Source organism: Rissa tridactyla, chromosome 8 (assembly GCF_028500815.1).
Source record: "Rissa tridactyla isolate bRisTri1 chromosome 8, bRisTri1.patW.cur.20221130, whole genome shotgun sequence".
Taxonomy (NCBI): Eukaryota; Metazoa; Chordata; class Aves; order Charadriiformes; family Laridae; genus Rissa; species Rissa tridactyla.
The window spans coordinates 5,456,422-5,471,034 of NC_071473.1; the positions used below are offsets into that span (position 1 = coordinate 5,456,422).

A 14,613-nucleotide genomic window follows, 5' to 3' on the forward strand; every position below is an offset into this window, starting at 1 on the left:
TTCTTTTTCCTTTTTTCTTTCTCTCTTTTTCTCTTTTTTCTTGTTTTTTTTCTTTTTTGTTTTTCTTTTTTCCTTTCTTTTCTTTTTTTCCCTTCTCCCTCTCTTTTTCTTCTTTTCCTTTTTTTTTTTTTTTTTTACCTCCCCTGCTTTTCAAATCCTTTCCTGCCAGCTGGCATTTTCCAGCAGCGAGAAAAAACACAGCAACTCCCGCTGACTCTCAGAGCCTCCCCATCCTCCCCAGCCCAACCCTCTGCCAACCTCCCAGCCCTGACATCAGGGACCCAACCCACCCCCCCAACCTCCACCCCCCCCCCTCCAAAATAAAGGAAGAAAAACCAAGGGGAGAGAGGATGGAGCTGGCGGATGAGCCGGATTTCCATGCGAGGAGATGAGGTTGAGGAGGCCACGGGCTTCCCCTGGCAAGCGCCGGAGGAACCGGGGCCAGCAGAAACGTTGAGTCATGAGTGCGGTTCGCAGGCGATGTGTTGGGTTTTTTTTTTCCCCGAGTAAAATTCCTTGCTGGGGAGGAGCTGGTGGAGGGGCCAGGGATGGAGGACTGTGCCCCCGAAATGGGGCATTGACCTGATGGGGTTGCACCCCATTGCAATGGGATACAACCACCCCATTGCCATGGGAATTGCAATGGGAACCCCCTTTGGGAGGGTTTGGAGCGGGGGTGGGGGGACCTGCCCAGGGAATTCCCCAGCAGCTGGATGGGAGGAGCAGCGTGATCTGGGGGGGGGGGGGGGGGGGCGCTGCAGGGGATGGGGACCCCATCCCTCCTCCTCCTCGCTACCCGCATCCGCCCACCCCCGCGCAATGGGCGGCGCAGCCCCAGCTCCATTTATCATCATCTGCGGGCAAGTGAAGTGTGCAGGGAACAGCTGCTCCGGTCGGCTGAGCGCCGAAATGGGGGGGGGGGGGACGGGACGGACACGCGGTGATGGGGGAAAGCAGTGGGTTGGGGTCTGCCCTGTGGGTACCATATCGCCCCCCGGCCCCCCACGTCGCTGCTCTGGGATGGAGCGTTGGTGGTGTGGGAGATGGTGGTGCTGGGGGCGGGGGGGGGGATGGATTGGGGAGAGGGTGTTTTAATGGGGTGTATTGGAAAGAGGGTGTATTAAGGGGGGGGGATGGAGAGAGAGCGTATTAAAGGGGTTCGCTGGGGAGAGGGTGGGTTAGTGGGGTGCATTGGAGAGACAGTGTGTTAAAGGGGTTCATTAGGGGAAGGATGTATTAACGAGGTGCACTGGAGAGAGGGGGAATTAAAGGGGTTCGTTAGGGAGAGGGTATATGAAAGGGGTTCGTTAGGGAGAGGGTATATGAAAGGGGTTCGCTGGGGGAAAGATGCATCAACGGGGTGCATTGGAGAGTGAGTGTATGAAAGGGGTTCATTGGAGGGAAGGTGCATTAACGGGGTTCGCTGGAGAGAGGGTGCATTAAGGGGGGGTGCAGTGAAGATGCATTAAAGGGGTTCGTTGGGGGAGGGAGCATTATCGGGGTGCATGGGACAGAGGGTGCATCAAGGGGGGGAGAGAGCGTTAAGAGGGTGCATTGGAGAAAGGGGGCATTGGCGGCGTACGTTGGAGAGAGGGTGCATTGAAGGGGCTCGTTGGAGGGAGGGTGCGTTAACGGGGTGCACTGGAGAGAGGGGGCATTAACGGGGGGCACTAGAGGGTGCATTGGGGGGAGGCATTGATGCGCCCAACCAGGGGTGCCCACCCCCTCCGAGCTGGGTGCCATCGCCCGGTGCCGGGCACCGCAGGGGCATCCGTGGGGTGCAGGGACAGACGGACGGACAGTGGCAGCTCCACAACCCCCTGTAGGGTTTGACCTGCCCCAGGCCAGCCCCACGGGTCCCTCTGCACTGCCAGGGGGTCTGTCTGTCCGTCCGTCCCCCCAGCTCCTCTCATTCCCAGCTCCTGGGGCAGGATGCCCTTTCCTGGGCTGTCCCACAGACCCTGACCCCCGCTCCTGCTCCCTTCCAACCTCTCCTTTTCTCTCCTCCCTTAATAATCAAATTCTCCGGAGCAGTTTGCGGTGTGGCAGCCAGCCAGAAAGGGTTTCTTTAAACTCCACCAGCTCGCAATTAAACAAATCTGGAGCTGACGCTCCTTGATAGGCGGTTACTCCCCCCGCACTGAGAGCCACCAACTGGGGCCAGGGGGGAGGGCGCGTGTCCATCTCTTTGCCCCCCACCCCGATGCCACCTCACTGCACCCCTGGGTGGGGGGGCAAGGGCTGGGAGAGGGTTTGTTGCAGGGGTTTTGGGGTGGTCCGCGGTGCCAGCGCTGCTCCGCTGGCGAAGCATCCCCCTGCGAGAGCACGCTGCTATTTTTAGTCGCTTGAGTCCTTGTTGATGGCGCAGCAGCAAAGGCGAGGAGGGAGCAGCCGGAGGAGCAGCAGGGCTGGGGGCCCTTGGATCAGGCCCCGCCGGATGAGCAGCAGCTGGGAAGCGAGGCCGGGATGCGGGGGGTCGGGGGATGCTTGCTGCCCCCAGGGCGGAGGCGTTGGGGGTCTTGGGTGCTTACCGAGGGTCCTCTGCCATGGAAAGTCCTGGGCTGCCTTCAGAGGGCTCCGGATCCAGCCCTGACGTGTCCCTGCCAGCCAAAGGGAAGGGGGAGGAAAGGGGAAAAGGCAGAGAAGGAAGGAGGGATGGCGGGGGGAGGAAAATAACACCAAACCCAGCCACGCAGCACAAATCCTCCTGAGCAGCAGGCAGGCTGTGAGCCACTGCGCAGGCAGGCGCCTGCAGCTGCAGGGCTGCGCTGGCCTGGCAGCGCCGCACGGTGCCCCGGCTCAGATCCCGGCACCAGCCCCAGGCACCGCGGCAGCCCCGTGCACCGCTTCAGCCCCAGGCACCATGTCAGCCCCATGCACTGCATCAGCCCCATGCACCGCGTCAGCCCCATGCACTGCGTCAGCCCCATGCACCATGTCAGCACCATCTACCGCGTCAGCCCCATGCACTGCGTCAGCCCCATGCACCATGTCAGCCCCATCTACCACGTCAGCCCCATGCAGTGCATCAGCCCCATCTACCGCGTCAGACCCATGCAGTGCAGCATGTCCTCTATGCACTACAGCATGGCCCCAGGTCATGCGCCGCCTCTGGGTGGTGCAGGGGGGGTTCTGCGTGTCCCCAAAGGGTGACACTGGGGCTGTGCTGGGATCTGTGGGGACAGCTGGGCTGTCAATGTGTCCCTGGGGATCAAAGGATGCTTGGTCAAAGGATGCTCCAGGGTGGCAGTAGCCAGAGGTGAGCATGGCTCCTTGCGTTGCAGGGACAGGATCACACTGGCTCTGGTCACTGCGATGGCCCAAGTCCCTGTCTCCTCCCACGGATGCCCTGGGGACCCCTTCCCGGGGACCCACGCCGTGAGCCCCGGCTGCAGCCGTGGTGGCTTTGCTGGGCCAAGGGCAGGCATCCGGCTGCAGCCGTGCGCCAACGGCCCCGTATCGATTCCCACCACAGGGCCAGCAGGAGCCGGGCTGGAAACTTCTTCAGGGCCGGGAGAGCACGTCTGGCAGGGACGTGGCGGGGGGAGCGAGTGTGCAGGGCCCCCCGGACGTGGCTGTGGCTGCCTCCCCCTCCCGGGAAGGGCCGTAACCTTGCTGCTGTCGACAGCTTGATTTGATGCCATTAAAGCGTTTGCTCGGAAACAGCCTACATCAGGCGGCAACATCTGTTACGGCCTTTCTCCGGCAAAGCTGCGGCAGAGCTGAGGGAAGAGCTGGCCTCCCGCTCTGCCGATGGGTCCGGGTGCTGCTGGTGATGAGTGTGTCCCCTCCTGGCCCCAAATGGCAGCATCCCACCCCCGGCACAGCCCGGTGCCCCAGTGGTCTGCAGGGAGATGGGGCCATGGCTCCGGCGCGGGATTTTGGCTCATCTCAGATGGGGAGGCAACGGGCAGCCCCAGCCGCATCTCCTCCCTGGCGGGGCTCATCCAGCCCAGTAAGAAGATGCCCAGGGGTGCTGGAGGAGCCACAGGCCTTGCTAGGCACTGGGATGTGGCCGAGACTGGCTGTCCCCATGGCCTGATCCTGCCAGGGGCTTCCTCCCACCCACACCCTGCACAACCCCACACGTGCTCCCTCTGCGCATCCCCTCCTCTGCGTGCCGGTGGGCGACCCATCCCCTTGCAACCAGCTGCTTTTGCTCAGCCTGGCATGGCCCCAGCTGTTTGAAAAAGTAATAATAATTAATTAATAATAATAATTAATAATAAAACAGAAAGAGGGGGGAAAACGCTCCCCTTAAAGCAGGGTCCTCAAGCCGATTTCATTTTGCAAACCTGCTTCCACGTCGAGCGTGAGGGGCCCTTTTCTCCCTTTAATTTTCTCGCCGCCGCCCGGGGCTGCCCCAGAGGCCTGGCTTTGATTTTGCTGCCTTTGTTCCAGCAGCCCCGGTGCAGGCCAGGGCAGCGCCGCGGTAGGGGCTTTCGCGCCGGCCACACCGGATTTTTAATTGACCCGTCTTTTCCCTGGGATTTAGGCTGTAACCGCATCCAGTTGCCCGTGCAGCCTGCGCGATGCAGCTGCCGTACTGGGGAGTGACATGGAAAGCATCCAAAAAGAGGAGGGGGGGACGGGGTGCCAGGCTGCTGTGGGTGGCACCGAGTGGTGCCGGAGGGCGCCATGCGATCAGTGCCTCCCTGAGCCGCCGGCAGTTATGGAAGTGTAACTACGTAAAGCTCAGTGTGTGTATGTAGACCCTGAAAAGGTGCCGAGACATTACCGGTGTCCGCAGGGCGCTGCGAGGAAAGCGGGGGGCCAAGCTGGGACTGTTGAAACCAGCGCTGTGATTTGTGTGGCTACGGCAGAGCCACCGAGAAAGGGACCGACCGGAGCCATGCACCGTTTGGCACGTTGTGGCGGTGAGATGAGGGTGGCGGGGGGACGCACGTGGCCCCCTCCCCAGCTTGGGGCTGCCCGACATGGCTGGCACTGCGGGGAGGCGTGACAGGGACCAGGGCTGGGCTCAGCTCTGACGGTGGGTGCTGGGTGCCAGAGACCTCCAACACCCTGTTCCCCACCTCATTACACTCATCGTCTTAATGAAGGCAGAGAGGACGGCATCAGGGTCACCGCTACGGCACGGTGCCGAGGGAGCAGCACCAGGGAAGTCCTTACGGAGCTGCAGACTCTTGGGGCTGCCCTAACGCAGGCTCCCAACTCTCAATCCGCTGCCGAAACAGGCTCGTATTCATCCCAGTGCCTCCGGCCCACTGGTGCTGCGGATGGGCAGGATGTGCCACCCCCGCCCCCCACCCCCCCCCACCCTGAGCCCTTCATTAGCCCCTGCAAGCCACTCAGCTGCCCCTGAGATCAAACCGGTGACCCAGGTGCTTCCCTGCACCTAACGCAAGCCGGGCTAGGAAATGGGGAGGTTTAATGACAACGGTGGCAAGGCGCTCGGCTAATAGACGTCTGCTGGCGGGAGCAGACAGCTTCCAGATGGTATCGCGCCGGGGCAGGGGGTATCGGCTGGGGCCGGGGGGGCTGTGGGAGGCAGCAGCAGGCGGAGATGGGCAGAGCCAGCAAGTTGAAATGACTTTTTTGCAGCAGAGCCTGCAGTTCTGGCCCTCCACGCTGCTGCTTCCAGTAATTAGCCCAATAATTAAAAAGAATGGCGACAAGCAGGGTGTTCGGAGGGGCTCGCAGGATCCTGGCATCCCCAGGGAGGGCGTGCAAGGAGCGGGGGTAAGTGATTTGCAGAGGTGAGGGGCAACGGGCACGTGAAATGCAGAGCACGGGGGCTGGGGGACCCCAACACGGTGCAGGGTGTCACTGCATCACATGGGGCGTGCAGGGAGGGAGTTTGTTCACCCTGCAAAGCCGGGGTAGGCAGCAGAGGTGTGGAAGGCTCCCAGCAGAAGGGTGAGGAGGGCTGGCTGGGCACGCTGCAGGCTGGGAGGAGGCAGCCGGACCCCAGCCACCCCCCAGCTCGCAGGCACCGTGCTGCGAAGCGGGGCGATGCAGCATGGAGCCATGCAAGATGTGATAGAGGATGGTGCAGGGCAATGCAAGGTGACGCGACGCCAAACGACGTGATGTGGGGGCGACACGATGCGATGCAGAGTGATGCGAGGTGATGCGCAGCCAGCTGCTGCTGCGATCTAGGGCAATGCAGGGCGGTGCAACGCAAGGGGATGTGATGCAGGGTGATACAATGCAAGACGACGCGGTGCAGGGCGATGCAATGCAGGGCGATGCAAGGCAAAGCAATGCAATGGAGGGCGATCTAATGCAGGGGGATACCACGCAAAGCGATGCGATGAAGGGCCATGCGATAAGATGTGACGCAGGGCGACGCGAGGCAATGCAGGGCCATGTGATAGGATGCGTCGCAGGGCCGTGCGATGCACTGCAGGGTGATGCAAGGCGATGCAAGACAATGCGAAGCGACGGATTGCCAGGTGCTGCGCTCCAGGGTGCCGGCGAGGCGATGCAGCACCAGCGGGGCGACGCCACGGTGGGCGAGGCGATGCTCCCACCGCACACGCACGCCACGCTGCCCCTCGCCGCGCGCGGCCGCGCTCCCCGGCCCGCCACGCTGGCGATGCTTCATTTGAATTCTCGCCTCTCTCTCTTCGCAGATAACGAGCCCGCGCCATGCAGTCCTTTCGAGAAAGGTGTGGTTTCCATGGCAACCAGCAGAGCTACCAGCCGGCTTCACAAGATACATCACGCCTGGAGAATTACAGGCATCAAAGTCAGGCAGGGCCGAACTGCGAGCGGCAGAGGCTGGTGGCGAAGGAGTACTACAGTCAGCAGCAACTGCCGTACTCGGGCTATGAGAACAGCGCCGTGGAGAAATACCACCGGGGAAACAAGCAATTAGCAGGGCAGCAGCTGCAAGGCAGGCCGGCCTTTTCCAATTACGCCGTGCAGGAGAACAGCCCCTACCCGGCCCGTTATTCAGGGGACGAGAGCTTGCAGGCCTGGGGTGGCCAGCCGCAGGCGCTGCCCGGTGGCGTGGCCAAGTATGAGGACAGCCTGATGAAGAAGACGGCGGCGTTGGCGGGCGGGCGGGCATACCATGAGCCGGCGGCCGCCCCGCTGCCCTTCCGGACTCACTTCCAGCAGCAGCAGCAGCAGCAGCAGCAGCAGCAACAGCCGCAGCAGCAGCAGCAGCCCGCGCTCCCCTACCCCAAGCTGCAGCGACAGAAGCTGCCGAATGACGTCTCCTCGCCCATGCCCTTCTCGCAGAGCCCCCACTTCGGGCAGCACTCACAGTCCTTCCCTGCCTCCTCCACCTACTCCTCGGTGCCGGGGGGCAGCCAGCCGGCACACTCCTACAAGAGCTGCACGGCACCCTCGGGGCAGCCGCCGCTGGAGCGGCCCCTGGGCAGCGCTGCCAGCCTGGCCCCCGGCCCCCGCGTGCCCAACCTGCATGGCTACCAGCCCAACCGAATCGGCTACGAGCAGCCCCCGCAGCCCCCGCCGCAGCCCCCGCAGCCGCCACCACCGCAGCCACCGCAGCCGCCGCAGCCCCCGCAGCCGCCGCAGCCCTTGCAAGGGCGGCATCATGCCCCAGAGACCCTCCACTACCAAAACCTGGCCAAGTACCAACATTACAACCAGCCAGGCCAGACCTACTGCCAGGGCGACGCGCCGCCCGTCCGGACGCCGGAGCAGTACTACCAGACCTTCAGCCCCAGCGCCAGCCACTCACCGGCTCGTTCCGTTGGCAGGTCCCCATCCTACAGCTCCACTCCCTCCCCACTGATGCCCAACCTGGAGAACTTCCAGTACAGCCAGCAGCCGCTGAGCGCTGGCTCCTTCCCGGCCGGCATCGCCGACCACAGCCATTTCATGCCACTGCTGAACCCTTCTCCCACTGATGGGACGAGCCCAGATGCTCAATCCGGGAACTGCAAGAACTTGCAGAAGGAGAAGCTGCCCGAAAACCTGCTGTCGGACCTGAGCTTGCAGAGCCTGACGGCGCTCACCTCCCAGGTGGAGAACATCTCCAACACCGTCCAGCAGCTGCTGCTCTCCAAAGCAGCTGTGCCCCAGAAAAAGGGCATCAAGAACCCGGCGAGGACCCCCGAGCAGCTCAAGGGGCAGCACTGCAGCCCTGAGAGCAGCACCTACTCGGCAGAGCAGGTGGGGACCCCCCTGTCCGACCCACTCAGCACCCCCCAGTCCGTCCACGCTGAGACGCAGGACGCCGACTATCTCAGCGGGTCAGAGGACCAGCTGGAGAGGAGTTTCCTGTACTGCAACCAGAACCGCAGCCCTGCCCGCGTCAACAGCAACTCCAAGGCGAAGCCTGAGTCGGTGTCCACCTGCTCTGTGACCTCCCCAGATGACATGTCCACCAAATCGGACGACTCCTTCCAGAGCATTCACGCCAGCCTGCCCCTGGAGACCTTCACCAAGTACGTGACCAACGAACGGGACTGTCCCCGGCTGCTCCTCAGCGCCCTGTCCCAGGAGGAGCTGGCTTCTGAGATCATTGTCCTGCAGGATGCCATCAGTGAGAAGGCAGACAAAGCCTGGGCCAACTCTCCCATGCTGAGCAAGGAAGCCACCAAGTCCCCGTTCCAGCTGGAGAACCACCGGCCCTGCCTAGACTCCATGGTGAAGGGCACCTGGCCCAGCCAGGGTGACTCCAGCACACTCACTGAGCCCCTCAAGCTGGACAAGGCTTCGGGGGCCAGCGCGGGGAAGGACTTTGGTGAGGAGGTTTACGAGGGTCCCCAGGTGGAGTTCACAGCTGCTGAGACCAAGGATGCGCTGAAGGAGACTGCCCCGCTGGCCTTCAATTCCAAGCCCAGCATCCCAGCGGCGACATCGAGCGCAGGGGCCGCCAGCTACAGCTGCTACTCAAACACCACCGCCAACTCGGTGGGGTCTGAGAACGCCATGGAGCACTTCGAGTGGCCGGAGGAGAGCCTGGGTGAGGCGTGCCTGAGGTGGAAGGATCTGCAAGCCACCGACCTCCCCAAGGGCTTGTTCCCCAGCAAATTGGTGGGCTCCTGCAAGGAGAAAAAAAATGCCTGTGGCTTGGATCTGTGCGATGGTGAGCAGCCGGCCAAGAGTGAGCCGGCCCGGGACTTTGGCCAGCAGGCGATGGAGGAGGAGGAGGAAACGCTGACCTACGATGAAGCAGCAAAGGCAGACAGCGAGAGGTGGCTGCAGGACACCCGGCATTGCTGCTCGACAGGGGACTTCAGCGAGATCCCCATCATCTCCTCGCCAGAGCTGAAGGAGTCGGACCTGGAGGCGGAGGAGTACTCCTCGCTCTGCGAGCTGGCCGGCTCGGAGCAGAAGTCGGTGACATATGACGCCTCGCCGCCCAAGCCCCCAGAGATGCCCGCCGTGCTGTCCTCCAGCGAGGTGCCCGTGTCCGCCGAGGAGACTGTCAGCACAGTAGAAAAGGAAAGCTCAGCTCCAGCCTCGCGCCTCTCCGGCCAGTCCGTCATCCTGCTGGGCCCTGCCGTGGGCACAGAGACCAAGGTGAAAAGCTGGTTCAAGTCCTCCCTGCCCCACATCCAGCCTGAGGAGGAGAGCGGTGGAGGGGAGACGTCCCACACGGAGGTGGCCAATGCTGAATCTGCCCCGTCAGTCACAGTGAAGCAGCAACTCACCCCCGAAAACACGCTGGGGAAGACGGAGCCTATCTCACGGGGCAAGAGCCTCCGCAACAAGAGGGTCCACTGCCGGCTGCCGGAGGGAGACGGCCCTGGCAGCGCCGTGCCAAGTCCTTTCGATGACCTGCCGGCAGCTGGCGGCGTGGCCAGTGTCTGCCTCGGGCCAGACGGCCAGGCGGAGATACAGAGCAAGAACGCCCACAGCCAAACGCCCCGTTTTCCAGCTGAGGGTCTGCCGGCACGCATGTGCACCCGCTCCTTCACTGCCCTCGCCGAGCCCCGTGCCCCGGCCCCGCTGGAGGGGCTGAAGGCCCCCGCGCACCAGGAGAAGCTGGGGAAGAAGCCCGCTTGCGGCGTGAAGCAGCGGGTGGCTTTCAAAGCCAGGAAGCGCAGCAGTCGGCCGGCCCCCAAGGTGGTCCAAAACACCAGTGATGCCACCCTCCTTGTGCCGAGCTTGGTGGCGGCAGAGGAGGTGGTGGGGCCAACACCGACGGAGGGGGACGTGGTGGAGGCTGGGGAGAGGGACCAGCGGTCGATGATCCTGCGCTCCCGGACAAAGACACAGGAGGTTTTCTATACCAAGAGGCGGCGGGGCAAGCGGGCGGCCGATGTCCGGCTGAAGAACTGCAAGGCGCCCAAGAAGCTCATCTCCAACAACCATCTCCCACCCGCCTTCAAGCTGGCAGCCCCGGGCAGCCCCCACAAGGAGGGCAAGGTGGGCGCTCGGATGAAGCTGCCCAAAGCAGCGCCGGGCATGGGTGGCAAGATGTCCGAGCGGCCCCTGCACTCGCTGAAGAGGAAGTCCACCTTCATGTCCCCCATCCCTGCCAAGAAGAGGAACCTGGTCCTGCGGAGCAACAGTGGTGGCATGAAGGAGGAGAAGCCAGAGGGCCCCCCCAGTCTCTTCAAGAAGATGCCTGTGGCCAAGAAGGTGAAAGCCAAGCTGCCCCCCAAGAGCTCCGGCGAAGCCGTCCCCAAGCCCCCCCCGCCAAAGGAGGCCCCTGATGTCTGCATCAAGATCACCTCCCGGGCAGCCTTCCAGGAGGCCACCAAGACCAAAGTGCTGCCTCCCCGCAAAGGCCGCGGCCTCAAGCTGGAGGCCATCGTCCAGAAGATCACCTCACCCAACCTGAAGAAGTTTGCCTGCAAACCGGCAGCCACGGCAGCAGTGGCGGCCACGGTGGCTGCCTACAGCACCTCCCTGAGCCCGGTGGGGGCGGAGAGGGAGCGGGCGGTGAAGCACAGCGGGGTGGCCCCAGTGGTGGGTGACGTGAGGCTGCCCAAGCCGGCGGCGGCGCAGAAGGTGCCTGCCATGCCGACGGCCGAGCAGCTCTGCCGAAACCCCAACGGCCGAGCACCGAAGGGCAAGCTGGGCGGTGGGAAGAAGTTCTCCATCGATGGCTGCCAGGGGGAGGCCTGTGCACTGGCCCCTGGGGCACAGCCCAGCTCCACTATGGTGGCCAAGAACCTGGGGCTCCTGCCCAAGAAGAGGAACCGTAAGGGCAAAGCGGCGGCGCTGGGCATGGCCAAGGCACCCCTGGGCCCCGCGCCGCCACCACCGCACCCCCGGGAGCGTGTGGCCGGCCCGGGCGGCGGGGAGGAGGCGCCGCGGGAGGGCAAGAAACCAAAGACCGAGGAGAAGGAGGTGGGGGGCGGCGATGGCCCCCCTGAGGTTCGCCCCACTACCGGGCCGGCGCGGGGGCCAAAGCCGCGGGCCAACCACTCCAACTACAACGGCTACTCCAAGCGGCAGCGGAAGCGTCTGGCCCACGGCAAGGCCAAGGCGGTGCCGGCGCGGTGCAAGAGCCGCGGCAAGCGGCGGCGGCAGGCCCAGCAGGCCCCGCTGCTGCACCCCGCCGAGCCCGAGATCCGCCTCAAGTACATCTCCTGCAAGCGGCTGCGGGCGGACAGCCGGGGACCCCCCTTCGTCCCCTACGTCCGCGTGGAGCGGCGCGGCGAGTTCACCACCGCCTGCACCGTCGTCAACTCACCCGGCGAGGAGGCCAGGCTGCAACGGGGACCGGCTGGGCCCGCGCCGCGACCGCGGGCAGCCCTGCCCGCCTCCTCCACCATGCACATGGGGCCGGTGGTGTCGAAGGCGCTGAGTGCCGCCTGCCTGGTCTGCTGCCTGTGCCGCAACCCCGCCAACTACAAGGACCTGGGGGACCTCTGCGGGCCCTACTACCCCGAGGACTGCCTGCCCAAGAAGAAGTCGCGGCTGAAGGAGAAGGCGCGGGCAGAGGGGCCGGGCGAGGATGCCATCCCGCCCGCCGCGGCCGAGCGGGGCGCCGCGAGGGGCAGAGGGCGGCTGTGGCGCCGGCAGCAAGGCGGCGCGGCCGGAGGTTGCCGCCGAGGCGGCCAAGCAGAGCTCGCTGCGTTCCAGCCCGCGGGGCATGTTCCGTAGGCTGCAGAGCTGCTACTGCTGTGACGAGAGGACAGAGGGCGAGGAGGCGGCCGAAAAGCCCCGGCGGCATGAATGTCACAAGGCCGAGTCCCCGCCGCAGGAGCCGGCGGGTGACACGCAGGAGCACTGGCTGCACGAGGCCTGTGCCGTATGGACCGCTGGGGTTTTCCTGGTGGCGGGGAAGCTCTACGGGCTGCAGGAGGCTGTCAAGGCGGCTGCCGACCTGGTAAGAGCTCGGCTGCCCGCCCGACACGGCATGGCACAGCATCACACTCCGAGGCGGCATCTCCCGCCAGCCTCCTTCAGCCAAAGCCGATCCTGCGGCTGCACCTCTGTCCGGGATGAAAATCAATAGGGTCGACCCCGACGAGTCGCCCTGGGAGAGTGGGACGGGTGTTCGGGCACCATCCGCCCTGCTGGCTTCCGGCGAGATTTGTGCTGCCGCGTCTCTGATAACACCGAAAAACCTCCCTCTTAGGCGTAGAAGCATATTTGTGTTGTTATGCTTTGGGAGGGCGGCAGGGCCACCCCCCGCCGGGACCATGAGGATGCTGAGCCCAGTGGGTCACATCCCCTGGCCCAGCTGTGTGTCGCAGGGGACGGCTCGGAGCGGGACAGATGCAGCCTGGTGAAGGCAGGATGGGAGATGAAAATGGGCACGATGTGGCCTGATGCCACAATGATGGGCAGCAGGGGAAGGGGAGACGGAGGGAGGGGATGGCCCTGCCCTGCTCCTCTCCCAGAGCAAGAGGAGCACGGACACATCGAGTGAGCAAAATAGGGAGGATGCTGCCGGGAGACAGCCAAGGGGACATAGGGCGTTTGTGCTGGGGAGAGGGAGGGGACAGCCACCTGGCAGAGGCCAGGCAGGGGGTCTCCAGCAAGCCCCCCCGGTACCAGGTTTGGGGCTGGCCGTATTCCCAGGCGTGCGTGCTCGCGGCATGGCTGGCTGGAGGCTGCTGCCCTCTCCCTGGCCACACTGCGGGGCCAGGTGCTCCCATCCCTGCAGCACCCATTGGGGATGGGGCAGGAGATGGGGAACACCGCCGTCCTCCATCACCACTGCCACTGAGCCATGGCACGGCCCAGGCCATGTCCCTTCACCTCCGCTCCTCCTGCCACATGGAGAATGGCTGTGGGCTCAGGTGCCATCCAGAGGAGCAGTATGGTGGGCAGAACCCTCGTGTGTGGCTGCAGATGACCAAGCGAGAGGCACAGCGTCACCTGCGGTGCACCGGTGCGGGAGGAAGGATGCTGCCCAGGGGGAGGCAGCGTGGGGCTGGAGAGGCACAGGGACGCCAGTGCGTTCCCCTCGCAGTGGGGGCCGTGGGGATGCTTTGCTCCTGCGCTGGGCTCTGACGGGGTCTCTCTGTCTTTCCACATCTCTCCTTCCCTGCTCCGAATTCCCGGGTGCGTTTAAAGAAGTGCTCGAGCTGCCAGCAAGCGGGAGCCACCGTGGGCTGCTGCCAGAAGGGGTGTCCCCACACCTACCACTACGCGTGTGCCGTCGACACAGGTGAGCCCGGCTGTGGGGACAGGGGTATGGGGACCCCCTGGCACCCTCTGACCAGGGGACCAGCCACTTCGCAACACTCCAGCCCACCCAAGGCCAGGGTGGGCTCATGGCTCCCTGCCAGCCGGGATGGCGATGCCCCCTGCACCAGCAGTGCTGGCTGGTGTCCTGAGTTTAGCTGGCCTCAGCTGAACCCTTCATGCAAATGGTGCTGCTTGTCTGGATGGTGGTGGGAGGCCGTGGAGGACACTGTGTCCCCACTGCTCGGGGACAGCCATCCTGCAGCGCAGGGACTTCCCTGACACGGCTTTCTCCTCTCCTCGCAGGTTGCTTATTAACCGAAGAGAGCTTCTCTCTGAAATGTCCCAAACATAAGGTAAGTCCAGAGCCCCCCGCGCACCCCACAATGCCCTGCAGCCCCCTGGGGTAGGGGGACCCGCCTTCGGACCGTGTCCCCATGGGGACACCCACAGCACACCCACCCTGGGTGCTCAGCCCTGTGTGGCATGGGGCATCGTGTCCCTGGGGGACACCAGGCTTCCCAGAAGCGCTCCACTGTGGGGGCAGATGTGTGGGTGCTGGGTCTGGGACCCCCAACCGGGCTACCCTGGGTGATGATGGGGTGGGGGGGGGGGACGATAATTGAACCCGTGCTAAAAGCACTGCATCTCGGGTGGGCACCCGATTCTTCACGGGTGGGCAGGGTGGCTGCTGATGGGGACACCCCCGCCAGCCCGGGGACCGAACGCCGCAGCGGGACCACCGGGCTGACACCCCCCCCCCTCGCTTTTCCCTGCAGAGGCAGCCGGTGTAGCCCCCCCCCCCGCCGCGGGCACCCAGCGAGCGACCGGCGGAGGAGGCAGCGCCCCGGGAGCGGAGCGGGGCCGGGCCGGGCCGGGCCGTAGCGGCAGCCGCCCCCGCCGCAGGTGGGCGCAGCGCTGCCGCCCCGTCCCCGTGTGTCGTTCCCTCCCCCCAACCCCGAGCCCGATCCGGGCGGGCAGAGCCAGCGCCGGGTTTTCCCCCCAACTCGCCGGACCCCGGCAAAACGCGACCTGGCTTTAAGGGAGACGGAACGGGATCCCCCGGCCCGGGAT

The 14,613-nt window shown here is 64.6% G+C and overlaps 1 protein-coding gene across 1 annotated transcript in view; it reads left to right on the top strand.

Moving 5' to 3' along the window:
- Positions 1-14,613, top strand: part of RAI1 (retinoic acid induced 1) — a 63,932-nt gene extending 49,319 nt beyond the window's left edge. Inside the window, 5 exon segments of the mRNA XM_054212587.1 lie at positions 6,600-11,886; positions 11,888-12,232; positions 13,429-13,522; positions 13,846-13,895; positions 14,319-14,613. Of these exon segments, the coding sequence (XP_054068562.1) occupies positions 6,616-11,886; positions 11,888-12,232; positions 13,429-13,522; positions 13,846-13,895; positions 14,319-14,333 (5,775 nt within the window). The 5' untranslated portion in view covers positions 6,600-6,615 and the 3' untranslated portion in view covers positions 14,334-14,613.